The sequence below is a fragment of the Pezoporus wallicus genome, unplaced genomic scaffold (genome assembly GCF_028554395.1).
Source record: "Pezoporus wallicus isolate ANWC-B61680 ecotype Strahan unplaced genomic scaffold, APGP_CSIRO_Pwel_v1 contig_5542, whole genome shotgun sequence".
Lineage (NCBI taxonomy): Eukaryota > Metazoa > Chordata > Aves > Psittaciformes > Psittacidae > Pezoporus > Pezoporus wallicus.
This window is the reverse complement of record NW_026640165.1, coordinates 455,423-471,440: the sequence shown is the minus strand read 5'-3', so window position 1 is coordinate 471,440 and position 16,018 is coordinate 455,423. Positions and strand designations below refer to the sequence as shown.

Below are 16,018 nucleotides of genomic sequence, written 5' to 3'. Positions count from 1 at the left end.
ACAATGGTTTGTGTTTATTTGTAGAAAACCACAGAAGGGCTCTGAGGGGGAGAAGGTTACTGTCTGATATTGGTGTGTTTTGTCTAAAAATACAGTTCTTTTGTCTAATGATGAACTGCAGTGAATTCCTGAAGGAGGCATAAATAGATGACATTTACATTCATCCATGTATTAGAGGCTGATTCAAAAAATCAAAGGAATGTATACTGGTAAAACTACTGAAGGTTGCTGCTTTTATTTCAGATTAGAAGAGTTCATGAACCAAAGCTCAAATGCTGTTTGTGTTTTTTTCCAGATACCTGTGTCTGTCTACTAAAAGAATACACCTTTCTCTAAAAGATTAAATATTAAAACATAGTATATTTCCCTTCAAGATTTATTGTCTTTTATATCTTAATGGGTGTAAATCAGGTAATAGAATAATATTGATTTACAGCACCTGCAATCCAGCTCTTCCTTTGAAAATGTAAATAATTCCTCTGGTGTTGGTCTCATGAAGAATAACAATAATAAATACATGGAGCCTCGTAATAAATACAAAAGCAGCCTTGGCTCAAGCAAAGGCCAGCTCCAGTGTTTTCACTGGCATTAATTCTAATTACCCAGTGACATAGTCTTGGTTTTTTTTCGCTCCATGATGTTTTGCTCCATGATGTTTCGCTCCATGATATTTCACTCCATGATGTTTCACTCCACGATGTGTTGCCATGATGAAACACATGGCAGATGTATTTCTCGGTCTGTTAGCACCTTGCAATGAGCCATTAAAACGTGTTACTGTTTATTTCCCCTGTGTCTGTCTTGTAGGAATTATGTCTGACCACCAGTTTGGAAACCAGTTCATGTGCAGTGTGGTTGCGTCGCACGTGAGCCATCTCCCGACTACAAACCTCAGTTTTGTTTGGATTGCTCCACCTGCGGGGACAGGCTGTGTCAACTTCATGTACGTATACACAGAAAGCCTATGAGTAGATAATCACTTTGGAGCTAATGAAATGGTCTAACCTGCTTGCATTAGGACCATGGTTTTGTACTGCTGACAAATACATCTATACAAATACAAATATTACTACAACTGCTAATTCCCATTTAATTGAAATTAAAGGCATATTTTCTCAGGCAGTGAATGCTTGCCTATCTTGGCAAGTTTATGGAAGGTTCATCATTGATTTCAGTGGAAACAGAGTTATGTCAGCACTGAACAGTTTTGGAAATCCAATCTGTAATTCCCTGTTTGTATAAGCCATAATGCACCTCTTCAGAAATGGTGGTGTTGTAAAGTCCTTAGCCATTCTGCTGTGTGCAGAACATATGTAGCAGAGATATGAATTTATTCTTGACTGTAATTTGTAGCATGGAGGTACACATATGTATAATAGCAATCTGGGTGCAGACACCAAATCTGTCTTCCCTTGATACCCATGAAACTAACAGGGCTGAGACATCTAATCTCACACTGGGGAGTACGGGCACACAGCAGCTCTCAGGGTCCATCAGTCTCAGGGGTTTTACAGACTGCCTCACCCCATGGAATAAGGATGCTCTATGGGTGATAGCTGTCTGAGAATGCGCAAAATGATGCAGTTATATCAGTTTGGTGTCCTGTAGATCAAATTCAGACAAGAGTGGGAAGGCTTAGCTTCTCTGAAGGCTCAACCCAGGATCACACTGGGCTGAAGGACTTTTGGGTAAACATGATCATCAGCTGAAGGAAATGAAAGGAGGAGGAATACGTTTTACCTCTAATCCTCCTCCTCCTCAATTTTTCCCCAGCTGCCTACACTTTCTTGCCTGAGCTGTTTTTTCCCCTGCTTACTAAATCACAAGTTGCAGTAAATCAAGCTATTTTTTTTTGGTATGGTGTTATTCTGACTCCTTTACCCAGTTCTCTGATTTCCAGACAGTTTGGCTTTACCTTTTTTGTCTCTGTTTGCTCCTCTGTTCCAAATAAGTATCTTAAACAAGATTTTTTGACACTTGAGACTAACTACCAGTCTAGTTTAAATTTAATATAAATTAAAATAATTTTAATTGAAGTTTAGTTTCATATAAATTGAGAATATTTACAAAAGTTACCTCAATTTATAGACTATAACAACAGTGCAATATAGGGAATAGTTTCCTATGTTGTTTGTTGCCAATACATCTGTGATTCAGTTCAGCTCATTAGTCTTTGACCTCTCTGGGGATGGGTAATAAGGTTATTAATTAGCACTAGCTTTGGTGTGTGATTTTTGCAGTGTTGATACCTCTCCCTGAACATTTCTTGGGAGGAACTGAATGAGGGTCACCAGGCAAATCTCCCAGAGGCCAGTGCATGGTTGCTTTTTAACTGCACATACTATTGACCTGCTCTGACATCGACCGGGAGGATAGACATGACAGAGGGAAGCCATGACCCTATAGATGTCATAGGCAAAATTCTCTTTCACTTCATCCATGTTTTTTGCTGTGCTTTTCTAGAGCTCAGTCCTGAAAAAGACTGAACCCATAAGAAACTAGATTTGGGCAGTGATGGTGGCAGCCCATCCTCCCCTTTAGCAAAGTCAGGCAATGGCTGTTTTTTTTACACCAATCATGTGCAAACTGTTGCTTATTTTCTCTTTTTTTTTTTTGTTGGTTTGTATTTTTTTTGACAAAATACCTTATTATGGCTAATAAATAAATATTTAGAAGTATTTTATAAAATATGCTTCTAGAGGAAATACAGAAATCTGCGGGTGTACATCTCAGTGTAATCCTGTAGTAGTTGTTCACCACAGATACTGCTGGATAAGCTGAGAAAAATAAAAGCTGAAATTAATCATTAATTGCAGAACAGTTTTCTTAGCAGTAACTTAGGACTTTTTTATACAGGTATTGAGCATCAGGGGCTCCTAAGCAAGTTGCTAGGATCTGTAAATGTTCTTTGCCACCAAAAAATGTTAGGCCCTCTTTTACACTAACAAGTTATTTCCCTGATTGTCTGCAAATTTGTAAAACACTATCTTCATAATCCTTCAGCCTAGGTTTCACTGTTTGTAATTTGTGCTCTAAGCTCATGCTAACCTAGTTAAAGCTCAGCCTGTCGGGGGGGATAATAGTGGCACGCTGGGTTACATCTTAGGTTGTTAAGCCTGTTGTTTTATAGAAGGCTTAACCTACTAGTTTGTAAAAGTGATAAAGCTGACCTAAATTGCAAAAACATGTTGTGTTTTGACCATCAGAATGGTTTATTGCAGAAGTTCCAGCTACTGTAGAAAATAGAATGACTTCCATCGAATTTACTTCAGAAAATAAGTATTTTTCTTACATAGACATTTTTGTTAGTCATTGAATAGGTGCTTTATTGTGCCCTATTGTATAGGTTGTGTCTATACGTATATCCACTACACCCTCTATTAACTGGACTTCTGTAATGCTGTCTTCCCTAGTCTGTAGGAAGTGCCTAATGACCCACGTAAGAGAGGTGACCCATCACAACTGATTTTAAAATTCTGTGCATTTAGAAGACTTTGAAAGTACTAAACAGCACAATCCTATATTATTTGACGTATAATTAGTACAGCTTATGGTGCAAATGGGTAAAAGGGAATGGGAATAGTTTGTGATGGTGTCCCCCTGAAAAGACAGAAGTAGAAGAGATGTGGTTGCTGAGGCAGGGCACAGGCATGTCACTTCTGAAGCAGAAGCAAAGAGTTCCCAGCACAGCTCCTGAAAAAAGCTTGGGAGTGAATGCTGAGGCAGACAGCTGTCCTGTTGAAAGAAACTTGGAAGAAACTTTCAAGAAAGGAGATGTGTTTTTTTACTAAGAGTATGCCTTTTCCCGCAATCACCTAATGATAGAACTCCTTTCTGGGAAATCTGAAGTGCCCTGTTCCAGAACTGGTCTTTTCATGCCCATGTGTTTAAGCCTGTTTCAGGAACTGACAATAGTGTAAATGTATGAACTTGAAATACCATATTGTACAAACACTACCGAACATAAAGACTGTGATTGAGAGACTTGGTTATCTATTTAAAGCATTTATAGGAAACCTATGACAATAATTATAGAAATCTTGAATAAACATCCAAGAAGATTACATGGGTTGCTATATTTGTCCTCTAGCCAGGGTGGGAAAAGGCTATATTGTCTGAAGTAATCACATTCCCCCGGTAAACCACTTAACTAAACTGTCATTTAAAACACTGTTTAGTGTTTGCTTGGGGGTTGGTTGGGGTTGGTTTTTTTTTTCATTCATTTGAAAGAAATATAGGGGGTTATCTTCAAAATCAGATACACAATTCTGTTTATACACAATGATAATACACACAGACATTAAAAATGGGAAGGAAACTGAAAATAGCAATTATCAGGACTAAGGTCCTTTAAGTCCCTTGTATTTATATATAATCACTCAACTCTTCATCATATAGTCATATAAGTTTTTATCCTTCCTTTCTTATAAAGAAAAGGAATTGTACAATGAAATACATTTTTGTTTGTTGCATCCTAGTTATTGCTATGAATAGCAGCTGGTTTGCAGTCAGTTGAAAAGCGTGTCAGTGCACAGACTTGACTTTGGGTTCCCGTGAACCTCCCTGCTTCAGTTAAATTCTACCATTCTCTTCCTACTCTTTATTGCAACATAAGGGTAAAGCAGGATATTTCTGATATTTTATTGGTGCAGAATCAAAGGGTTGTAAAGGCACTAAATAAGATACAAGCCTTGTTTACAGTTAGGGTGGTTCTGATGTTAGCCCAGTGTTACAGTCATCTTATTTTTCCATATTGCTTATAACTTGCCTGATTTTGCCTTGTGGAAAAAAAAAAAAAAATTCATCAGTAATTGTTCCTTTTTGCTATGCCAGTTTAGTGGAACTATGAAGAAAAATTACTCCTTTGCTTGGTTTTCCACTTCCCTGGGCAGAGGCATTGTTGTACTGTCAATCAGCATTATGTGTAACATTTTGAAAATCACGAGCCAATATTTGATTCAGATCTTGGTTCTGCTTTCACGTCCCTATTTTGATGTCGTGCCCAGATTACCTCCTTCATCTTATGAGTTTGTTAATTTTCCAGTGAAATGCAAACACCGTGCATGGAATCATCGTGGCTCCTCTAAGTATGACCTCAAGCAGCATAGACTCAACTGACTGTGCAGAATTAGATATAGCTTGTCTATGAGTTTTGTCTGAGCTTCGCCTATTTTTTGTGGTGGTAAAGCAAATGGAGATGACCAGTGAGGAATTCTGTGTTTTCAGAAACTCTGTTAGCAGAAGATTGTAGCACAGAGCGTAACATGATGGTGAGCATTCAAAAGTGTTCACCGCAAAGCAAGAAAAACACAAGGGAGTATGGAAGCTCGTTGCACCTTATTTTCCACTCATCTAAAGGGTTTTTAGCTGTTTTCAACTGGAGATAGTATATGTAGGTATCTCCAGGTAGGTATTTATCTCTGAGCTGTGTTCCTGTAACTCCCTTGAGAGTTACCAGGGTGCAGTCTGGTTTGATGGGTATCTAGGGCCTGACATTCAGTTCTGCATCTAGAGAGAGGTACCTGCAGGTCTGGAGGGTTTCTGTAGCTCTACTAGTTTCCTTAGGATGTGCTAAATTATTTTAGATATATTTAGGTATGTGCATCAAACCCTAAGTCTCCACTGGCCAAAATGGATCACTAACTACCTAGCTCTCATGTAGACCTTTGTAAAGGCACCTATTTTAAGCTTTATTAAATCTGAATCTGAATCCCACCCAGACAGACTCAGCTGTCTAAACATTAAGTACTTCGTGCAAAATCATGCACATTAATTTTTCATCTCCACCACCCTCAACATTCAGTAGATTTGTCTATGTCAAGAATTTGCAATGAGTGGGCTGCTGAACAGTTAAAATATGCTAAAAGATATGAATAAAAAGGGCAACTTTGTGAAGTTCATAAAATCTTGCAGGTTTTTTTCTTTTCTTGTCAGAGGGAGAGCCTGTTGTCTCATATCCTCTTAGACATCTGATACTCCTACTAAAAGCTCACTTTAATGAGAGGAATGTTCAATTTTTAACATTTTCTCCAACCTTACAGACAACTGACTATTTGCTATTTTAAGGTCCTCATGCTGTGTAGGCACAAGAAAAGCAGAACCAACAAAGCCAGAAAGAATGGGTATGTGAACATCTATTAAATATAAAAGCACATGAAAATTCTATTGATAAGTTAGTTGAACTTAATTCAAAAAATGAGCAAAAAGCATAAAATGCTGCTTTCACCAACATTGTGTAACGCCAGAATAGAAATGTAAGGTGATACAATATTAGGATGGTTTCTTTACTTTGTATGGTACAAATATAATATATAATGTAATGTATGGTAGCAGAAGGCAGCGCAATACAGCCTTTGGCTACTCTGTTAAGATTTTGGCATGGTTCCATATAGGACTCTGGCACCTCCTGCATGAAATAAAATGAAATTCAGTCATTTTCTACTGATACTATCTAAATAATAAAACAATCACAGAGAGAATTACTTCCCTTCTAGCAAATGTTCATTTGACAGTTCTAGAAGCAAAGATTAGATTTTACTGTCTTCCCTTTCTGAGCAATGTACCCATTATTTTTGTGCTTGAGATCATCAATTCTCAATCCACAGTTCAGTTATCAGTAGTTGTGTTTAAAATTCTCTCTTGAACTTTGTTTCTCTTTCTTTGAAATTTAACCTCAGGGTTATTTTTCAGAGCATACTTTATTTCAGCAGCAACATAAATCTTTGTTTCATTCAAAGAGGTGCTCTTTCTTCCTGTCTTCTCAAGGTGGCTTAATTTTAAAAGCATGACTAGACTGTAAAAATATTACACATACTCTAGCAGTTTGCTTCCACTAGGTTTTCCTGTGTAACAGAGGAACTGAATGAAATACCTGTTGGCTACTAATAATTGGTCAGTGATAAACCTTTCAAAATGACAACCTAGAAGAAGCATGCTTAATGAAATGGATTCTGTTGGAAATGGCTGTATTAAATGAAGTGAGTAATAAACGTTCTGTATGGGTAAACTTATAATTCCTAAAAATATGAGTACAGGCAAAGGCAGAGGACAATTTTAAGAGATGCTTCAGGAAGCTAAATTTTGGTACTACAGACAAGTGTGTACAACCAGACACTGTGCCCTTTGTAGTTCTGGAATGTCTCCCTGGTAGACTGAGAGAGCCTGATCGTTGCAATGCCATCTCTCAAGTGAACAATACAACAAGTGTCTAGTGCATAAATGAGTTTGAGATAAGTGTATTGTCTGCATACTTCTTTGGGAAGTACTTGGCTTCTTGCAATTGACTATCACTAAATAATTTGGTGAAGAGCTCAGTACTGCAGGATGTTGAGCACTGGCCTGGTTCCAGCAGAGCAATCATGCGTGTCCGTGCTGTCATCAAAGGCACAGACAACACTTTTTGTATTTTTTAAAATTCGTGCCTTCAGAATTACTTGTTTGAAGTTTTGCATTGTTTGTGTGCGCAGCTGAGGAAACGTAAAAACGCTCCATCTTTATTTTGCTCACAGAAGTTAACTTACTTTCATCACCTTGTTGGATGAGTTTACTAGAATGATCTATGAATTATTACGTAGACATGCAGTACTATTCAGCAAGACTTCATGTATGTGAATAAAATGTGAAAACTTGGATACAATGAATGTGAAAATCCAATAAGACAAAACAAAAACCCTTTCCCTTTTCCTGTGCTATGATGGTCTCCCCACATCCAGTTCGAGCAAAAGTAAACAAATAAGAAAAAAATCTTATACTTGAAGATATATAAAACATTAGATCAGCTTTTGCTTCCTACATACTGAGAAAATTTGCATTTGAGTATTTGGAATGACCATGACTTCAAACTTGCTGACAGAGTGAACTCTAAGATGTCTAATAATTGTTTAACTTAATAATAGGGTGTATCCCTCTGAGTTTGAGAAACTGAAGTCTATTATTAATATTTCTATATTTCTTATATGTGGATATAGAAGTAAATGTAATTCAATCGCTTTATCATTACAAATTATAAAACATTATAGTATTATATACAAAACATTACAGAATAAATAGTAAATTATAGAATCATAGAATCATAGAGTAGTTAGGGTTGGAAAGGACCTTGAGATCATCTATTTCCAACCCCCCTGCCAAGGGCAAGGACACCTCCCACTAAACCAAGCCACACAAGGCTCTGTCCAGTCTGGCCTTGAACACTGCCAGGGATGGAGCATTCGCAACTACCCTGGACAGCCCATTCCAGTGCCTCACCACCCTCACAGGAAAGAATTTCCTCCTTATATCCAATCTAAACTTCCCCTGTTTAAGTTTGAACTTCTTACCCCTTGTCTTATCACTACAGCCCCTAATAAAGAGTCCCTCCCCAGCATCCCTATAGGCCCCTTCAGATACTGGAAGGATGCTATGAGGTCTCCACGCAGCCTTCTCTTCTCCAGGCTGAACAGCCCCAACTTTCTCAGCCTATCTTCATATGGGAGGTGCTCCAGTCCCCTGATCATCCTCATGTCCCTCCAACTGTCCATGTCACTAACAAAGATGTTGAACAAGACTGGTCCCAACACCAGTCCCTGAGGGACACCACTTGTTACTGGTCTCCAGCCGGACATTGAACCATTGACCACAACTCTTTGCGTGCAGCCAAAATCCACCAAGGGGTCCATCTATCAAATTGATGTCTCTCCAATTTAGAGACAAGGATGTCGTGTGGGACAGCATCAAATGCTTTGTAGAAGAAGTCCCAAGTAGATGACATCAACTGCTCTACCCCTTTCCATCAGTTCCGTAGCCCCATCATAGAAGGCCACCAAATTGGTCAGGCAGGATTTAAATTATTAAATAATTTAATTAATTATAATTATTTAATTTAATTATAATAATTCTTCTATAACTTCTGTATATACGTTATACAAATGTCATCAGAATGGAATTGTGCTAGGAAAACATTTGATGGTATCTGTCTTTGGTTTTTTTTTACAGCATTCATAAATGACAGTTCTTTTGATGTCATTCAGAATACAGACATTGCTCGTATGCAGTGGCCTGTATGTGATCATATTGTGATCTTTATATGGTCATGAACTGTGTCCTTCAAAGCCAAAGTCTCCTGAGGTCAACATTGCCCCAAATGCAGAGGTTTCTAACACAATCATTATTAGGCAGTTAAAAGAGAAAATACATAGAGGTAAATTAAATACTTAATTCCCTTGCTTTGTTTTTTCTCTCATTCTTAACATTAGAGAGGTTTAAACCAGAATCTTTTAATAGCTCTTTCCCTTTTTCTCCACTGTCTTGCTCTATTTGTCCTCTGGAAAAACAGAAGTCATTCCTGAATGATTCCCCAGGGGAAAACTCATTCCTGAATCCAATGCACCAGGTCCGGTTTGTCTCTTTTTCTCTTATGGCCCGGAAGGCACCATTTTTGAAAATCCACTTGATAAATGGCATCAGCATCACCAGATGCACATAGCCACTCTGAGGTGAGTGCCCACCCTCCTCTACCAGGGACAGTGTGGCCCTTTCAGACAGTAGCCCACATGGGGTCCATCTGACAAGAGCCATCACATTTTAACAGGTGTCTATTGCCAGCCTGTACAATACTGCTTTGAAAACTTCTGTCCAGCGTGGAAGTAAGACAGTCTGAAAGAGAGATGCACAGCACTGACTTTCAAAATTAGTGATGCATCCATTTCCCAAGTCATTACATCTGCCTTCACTGTCCTGGTAAAAGGCTATGATGGCTGTATTAAAATTTTACACTACTTTCATCTTACTGGGTGTGATTACTTAGACTGTCTGTGACATAGCAGGCCTGTGAGCTCCTTGGGGCAGAAACAGGACTTTTGGTCTAGCCAGCCTTCACACATTGGGTTCTCAGCATTTCCTGATGGGCAGCAGCTCAATCGTGGGAGCAGAAGTCTCAGACAGGTGCCAGAATGTCATCTACTCTGCTGCTGATGATGATGACATAGTGATGGCGTAATGGTGAATGCTGAAATGACATCATAATAATGGGGTCGTCATCATAGCAACTCTCTGTGAGTATACTGTTCCATTCTGTTGTGATAAAGAAGTGTTACCACACAGGAGAAGGCTTGGAGCTCCTACCCTAATTGAAATTATCATAGTATTTCACATGTCATTTTCTGGCTGTTGTTACTGATTAATGGCTGCTCCCATAACATATCTTACAGATGAAATACCACTGCAACATTATGAAATAGAGTTTTCCTAACACGGCATTGTTTTCCTTATTGCTCTCGAGTGGCTTTTATCTTTTAGATCTCATTAGAAATGTAACAAATATAGCATTGTCATTTCCAGTGTTCTAAATGTCCCTCTTAGCTCAACAAGAGCTTTTTAGCCCAAGTAGTAATGTACATTTCCTTGAGACGTTTTCCGTGAAAAAGAAAATATTTTAAAGTCTTAAAGAATAAGCAGATCTCCAGCAATCTCGATTATTTCCCACCCAAGTAGGGAGGAGTTTAAAATAAAAATTTGAAGAAATTAATAATGGAAGAAAGTAAATCTCTTTTTCTTTTTTTCTTTTTTTTTTTTGTAGTTTGAGATCAGATATTGCTCACATACAACACATCAGTTGCACTCAGGAACTGAAAACATGCTCCATGAACTCATCCAGCTCCTATCAGCCTTAGTGTATATGCAAAGGATTATAACTGATATGAGCAAATTACTTTGCAGAACCTACTTACACATTCAAAGAGCAATGTCCTAAACATCCTAATACAGAAGATAAACAGTCGAAATTCTTCCAATCAATATCACAGACTGTTTTGCAAAGGGCCGTAATTTGAATGATGTTTTTAACAAGCAAATAGAGACAGAATATGTATGGTGAGTTAAGCTGCATAAAGCCTTTCTTCTAAATCCAGATGTAGGCATTAACTCGCATATTTGAGATGGCATGCTATTTGCTAAGTGCAAAGATGGTTAGAAAAAGGCTTTCCTGACTGAGGATAAAAGCTGGAGTACTCTTTAATTTTGGTTACTGCCAAGCTTATTTCAACAACCACAATAGTTATTTGGCTCCATACCAAAAAGTGGCAATCCAGTACTTACATGTCTATGGATCAAAATTAGATGAAAAATTGCTGTTTCTCATCTCCAAAGCCATTTGCCACACATTTTATAGGCCTCAAGATGCCTTTTGTAATATGTGATAACAGAGCCAACTGAAGCATCTGCCTGGGAAGAGATTACTTTAATTATGGACTCAATGTCCTATTTTCTGCAAGTGTTCCCCAGAGAATTTCTTACTGCTGGATGAGAGGTGTTATGATGCACATTAAAATCTACAAGTTAAACAAAAGGGCTTGAAAAAGTGAGACAAGGACAAAGTCTTTACTCTTGTAGTCACTGGCTAAAAAAAATAACCCTGAATTCTCTAATGATAGCTTTTTTTTAAATTACTTTTAAATTAGTGTAACACCTGTTAAATTAAATTTCCAATAATGCAGGGAAAAATTAATGTTAAAAGAACTATCCTTTTTTCCTAACTTTATTGTTTCATAAAATTTAGTAATCTGTAAGTCTTTAAAATACTCACGTTTTCCTTTTATATTTTTCAACATGGTAGTTCCTAATGACATAATGTGAAAAATGCCTCAGAGGTTTCTTGTTAGCTTCTATTTCTGTAACATTCAAAGTTTCTTGTCATTAAGAACTCATTTGCCTTCCGCTGTCATATCATTGATCACAATTAACTCACTTGATATTAAAGTGGCTGTGCTGTATGCTCCTATAGAAATTCTGTGTAAATCACCATTGATTTAGCACAGTTTAATGGCTACTTAAAGTGTTTGTCATTTTCTCTTTATCAATTAGAAGAAAGCCTAGAGATCTTCATTAGCAGCTGTTGCAATGATGAGCTGAAAGTTTTTCTTTACACAAATTATGAAGGAAGAGCTGTAAAGATGGCTTGAAGATGCTGTGACAGCATGTGAGATACTGGGAAACTTCCCTAGAATTTGTAAGATTGCCAAAATTAAAAGGGAAAATGACATCTCCAGGAGATACTAAAGTTTAAAAAAAAAATAAACAAAAAAAGCCCAAATAAACCCAAAACTGTCTGAAGTGCATTCAAATCAGAAGGTAATGTTTGATAGCATTTGGGAGTATTGCCTTTTTGTTCCTGTACAATTATTAGAAAGGTTTATTCTCGTAACACAGTAGAGTGAAAGCAATGCTCATCCACTATAAATACCATCAACTAATATTAGGGATTTTTCCATTTGCTAATTTTATAGTAACTGTCCTTACTGAAACAAAACCAAGTCTGAAAAGGATGCTGCATAGTCAGTACTTCTCTGAGTGAAGGCAGTATTGAGGATTCATAGCTTAGCAAATGGAAGAATTTAGCTACCTGTGCCACTTCCAGCCCCAGGAGGAGCTCCTCTCCTGGGGGAACTGAGTGTGTCAGGCAGGGATCATACGTATCTCTTCTTCATGGTTTCAACACCATTTCAGCTACCTGGGGAATACCCTCCCCAGTGTCATCTCTGCTGTTGCATAGCCTAAGCTTGTAAACCTGGTCATAGCATGATGTGCTGGTAGCTGTGGCTCAGAGATACCTGATCTGCATCCCTGGGATTGAATTTGGGTTTGAAGTGGTAGCACCTGTTTTCTGCAAGCTGTGGGCATGCTCATTAATTCACACAACATAAGCTGGAGATGGCGAAAGCTAACATACTGAAGGTGGATCTTTATGGAGCCATCCAGGGCTAGGAGGAGCTGGAACTCAGCTCTCTGCTGCATATGTCGTGACATGACATTCTGACATCCATAGAGACACATGGACTCCAGTCCCATAGAAGAACTAAGGATTAAAACTCAGAGCACTTGTCTGTCTGCTAGGCTTTTCCTTATTGATATTTTTTGATTCCTTCCTCTGGCTGTAAGCAGGTGTGCAGTGTGAGGTTTTAATGGAAGGTTTTAGCTTGTAAGTGGGTGGGAAAAGTCCTGCTCTGTGAAGGGAGATCCTAGGACCAAACTGGGAGCTGGGTCAGTATTGACAGTTTCCAGGTTTGCTGCTTTGCCCTTTGGTCTGCTACTGAAAAGGTGGAGCAAAGAGTCACTAGCATCCATGGTTTACTGAAGTTTACTGAGGCTACTTTGCTTGGAGCTGGATTCAGGATGCTGTTAAAAGGTAGATATGCAGAAGCATGGCTAGTCAGGCTCCTGCTTCTGGGCGTTTGGGAGAGACCCTCTGCCTTCATCAGGCTGTGGAAACTGCATGTGCTTGATCAGGTATGCCTAAGAAACTTCCAGTGAGGCACCCTGGTGCATCTGGGGCTTGGCTTCCTTGGCTGCCAGCCCTACATAAAACCAGATCCCCTTGCGGCACTTGAGTCGTGCTGAAAGTCACATGCAATTTTAACTGTGATGTCTGCAGGGGCAAATATTGCAGCTGTGACTTTACCTTGCCTGCAGCCATGAAATCTGTTTGGGTATTTTCCTGCTTGCCAGGGGGAGCTGACCTTTCGTTTGGGTGAACTGCCCAGCTTTGGAGCTACTGTCCCTTTGCTCCTAGAGCTGGCACTGTTCTGTGGGTGTCCAATGTTCTTAGCCAGAGCTTTGTGTTTTAAATAGCATGGGCAATTAGGTCACCATTCCAATTATCTGTGTGCAAATTGTTGTCTTTTTTGTTTCAAGGAGAGTATTTTGGAGTGACCTTCACACAAGGTCTGAGAGGTTGGACTTCTGTTGTTACTTAACATGATGAAAACATCACTGCTTTGGAGAATGGTGGCGTGTCTTCTAGTGGCTTTCAGAAATGGGTTTCTTACTCTGTGGAGCCTTTATCTTGTTAGGAGACAGTTTTACTTTTACTTTTTTATTCTGGTTGCTCTCAGCAAACAAGAGTCCCAGCATCCGGTGAATAAAGGGACAGAAAAGACAGCTCTGCTTCCAAGTTGCTCTTTGCACTATAAACTGTTGTTGGCTTTAGCTCATGTCTCTCTTCTGCTAGCTTAGCCTGGGTGCAATGGTCACCACTGGGAGGTCTCTGCCTGCAGGAGGCAACAACCACACTGTGGTGGCCGCTCTCTCCTCTACCAGGAGATATGCAGCTCAAATTGCCAAGGGAAGGGAAGAAACAGTGTCCCAGTCCCCCTTCCTCCCTTGCAAAGCCATGTGAGATGTCTCTTGACTGGGAACCACTAGTTTATCACTACCAAGCAGTTGTCTGTGCTGGCAGATGAGGAACTTCAGCTTTATTCTTATGTGGGGAGGGCAAGTAGATCTGAAGTCAGTGATGACACTGTCTTTGTAGCATGTTGAGGATGTTTATTTTTTTCTAACCCATGCGAGGATTTCAATACTTTTTACTAAGGGATCTGAAATGTGGTCTTGCAAATATTTCTCTTTGCATGGCATTGTTTTAACATATCATGTCCCTCCACTCCCTTTTCTGTTAATCCTTCCCTACCACAGTAATGCACAGAACATCCATGCCAGCCTTTTCTCCTTTTTACGAGGCTCATTTGTTACTCTCCTATGGCAGCAAGGTACATGGCAGTGGTGAAAAATTTCACAATCCTGGCAGAGCACTGCCAGGTGTCGTGTGAGTAATTCATGCTTTAGAAAATTGCAAATTGTTTATGTTAAATTTCTGACAATGAATGCACTGCTTATGTATCTGTTAGAACGTTTATTTGCGCCTTTACAGAGATGACCATAGATTGAAGCCAAATTTAAATCTAACTTTGCAGTGCCATATGGCACAACCTGTAGACACTAAGGCTCTGGGAGTTCATGCATTAGATTGCCAGACTGATGCGGTAGATAAGTAGATTGTCATAAAAGTAATTAGTTTCGGTTCATATAGATTGCACTTGGCCTTTTCTGTTGTTAAGCTTTTAAGGGTTGATTTTTTAATGCTTTGTTGTGGTGCAAAAGCAAAGCATCCCAGAGGGAAGCTTTATGGTTATAAATTATTAGTGTGTGTTAGCTGAATGAAATAAAAATAACAATAATAAAAAGATCTCACACTTGCTAATATTTAACATGTGTCATGTTTACTTATATTTGTAAGGATATTTCTGTGGTTGATTTGTAACCCACCCAGGATCTAAGTAGTAGCTAGATTTACAGTTCATGAGTATTTTCAGAGTTCTGGAGGACTTTTGGCTACAAGTCCCTGTGGACTAGGAGAAGAAATAAAACCTTAAAAAACTCAGAAACAAGTATTTCTGAGTTTGACAGGTGTTGTATAACAGGATATATATATGACTACTGGATGACCATTACATTTGTCAGTAAAGGTAGTTTATTTGCATTGGCATCTTGTGACTCTATCTCATATGCAGTCAAGCTGGATTTCAAAGCTGGGGTTTTATCCCATTTTTCACAGCAGGAGTTTCTAGTACAGAATGTGACTTGGAATGTGAATTCCCAGCTGGAGCTATCAGTTTGTGCCAAAGCCAGGACAGAGAGTAGTTAACCCTTCCCAACAATGATCCTTTTACCTTGGAGCCAGCGGTGGAGCTGCACATGCCCTGGACCTCTGGGGGTTGTGGCACGTGTCTTGGTGCTCCCAGCTTCATGGAGGTTTTGGTGAGTAGCTGGTAGATTCAGGAGCACTGAAGATCCAGTGACAAAGGGAGATGGAATGGTACAAACCTCAGCCAAAACATCAGCATTAAGCCAAGTGTATGAAGTTTTCATGAGTTTCCTTAGACTTCCAGATAGTAACAAAATCATAGCGTAAATGAAGCTTAGTGTTTGCCAGCACGAGAAGCTTTGCATTGCTCTGTTTAGCAGTGCTTTAACAATATCTTTACACTTTCAGATAAGATTTGAAAAGTTAATAAATAGAATTTTAATAAACCTTGTTTCTTTTTTGTTTTAAATTGGCAAACTAATAATGTTATTAGGACTTACTCTGTGGGAAAGTGTGAGTGCAGAATACATTTCATGGCTGATTTATGAGCCCCTTGAAGATATGATTTATAATGAAATTCTGACAGACCCTTAACAAAATTAGCATAACAAATAGCAATGTAAT

The 16,018-nt window shown here is 38.8% G+C and overlaps 1 protein-coding gene across 2 annotated transcripts in view; it reads left to right on the top strand.

Moving 5' to 3' along the window:
* The window catches only part of RELN (reelin), a 283,813-nt gene that overhangs the window by 77,763 nt on the left and 190,032 nt on the right, over window positions 1–16,018 (top strand). For both annotated transcript variants that reach the window (XM_057417876.1, XM_057417875.1), the window contains exon 3: window positions 808–943. In XM_057417876.1, the coding sequence (XP_057273859.1) occupies window positions 808–943 (136 nt within the window). The remainder of the gene's footprint in view (window positions 1–807; window positions 944–16,018) is intronic.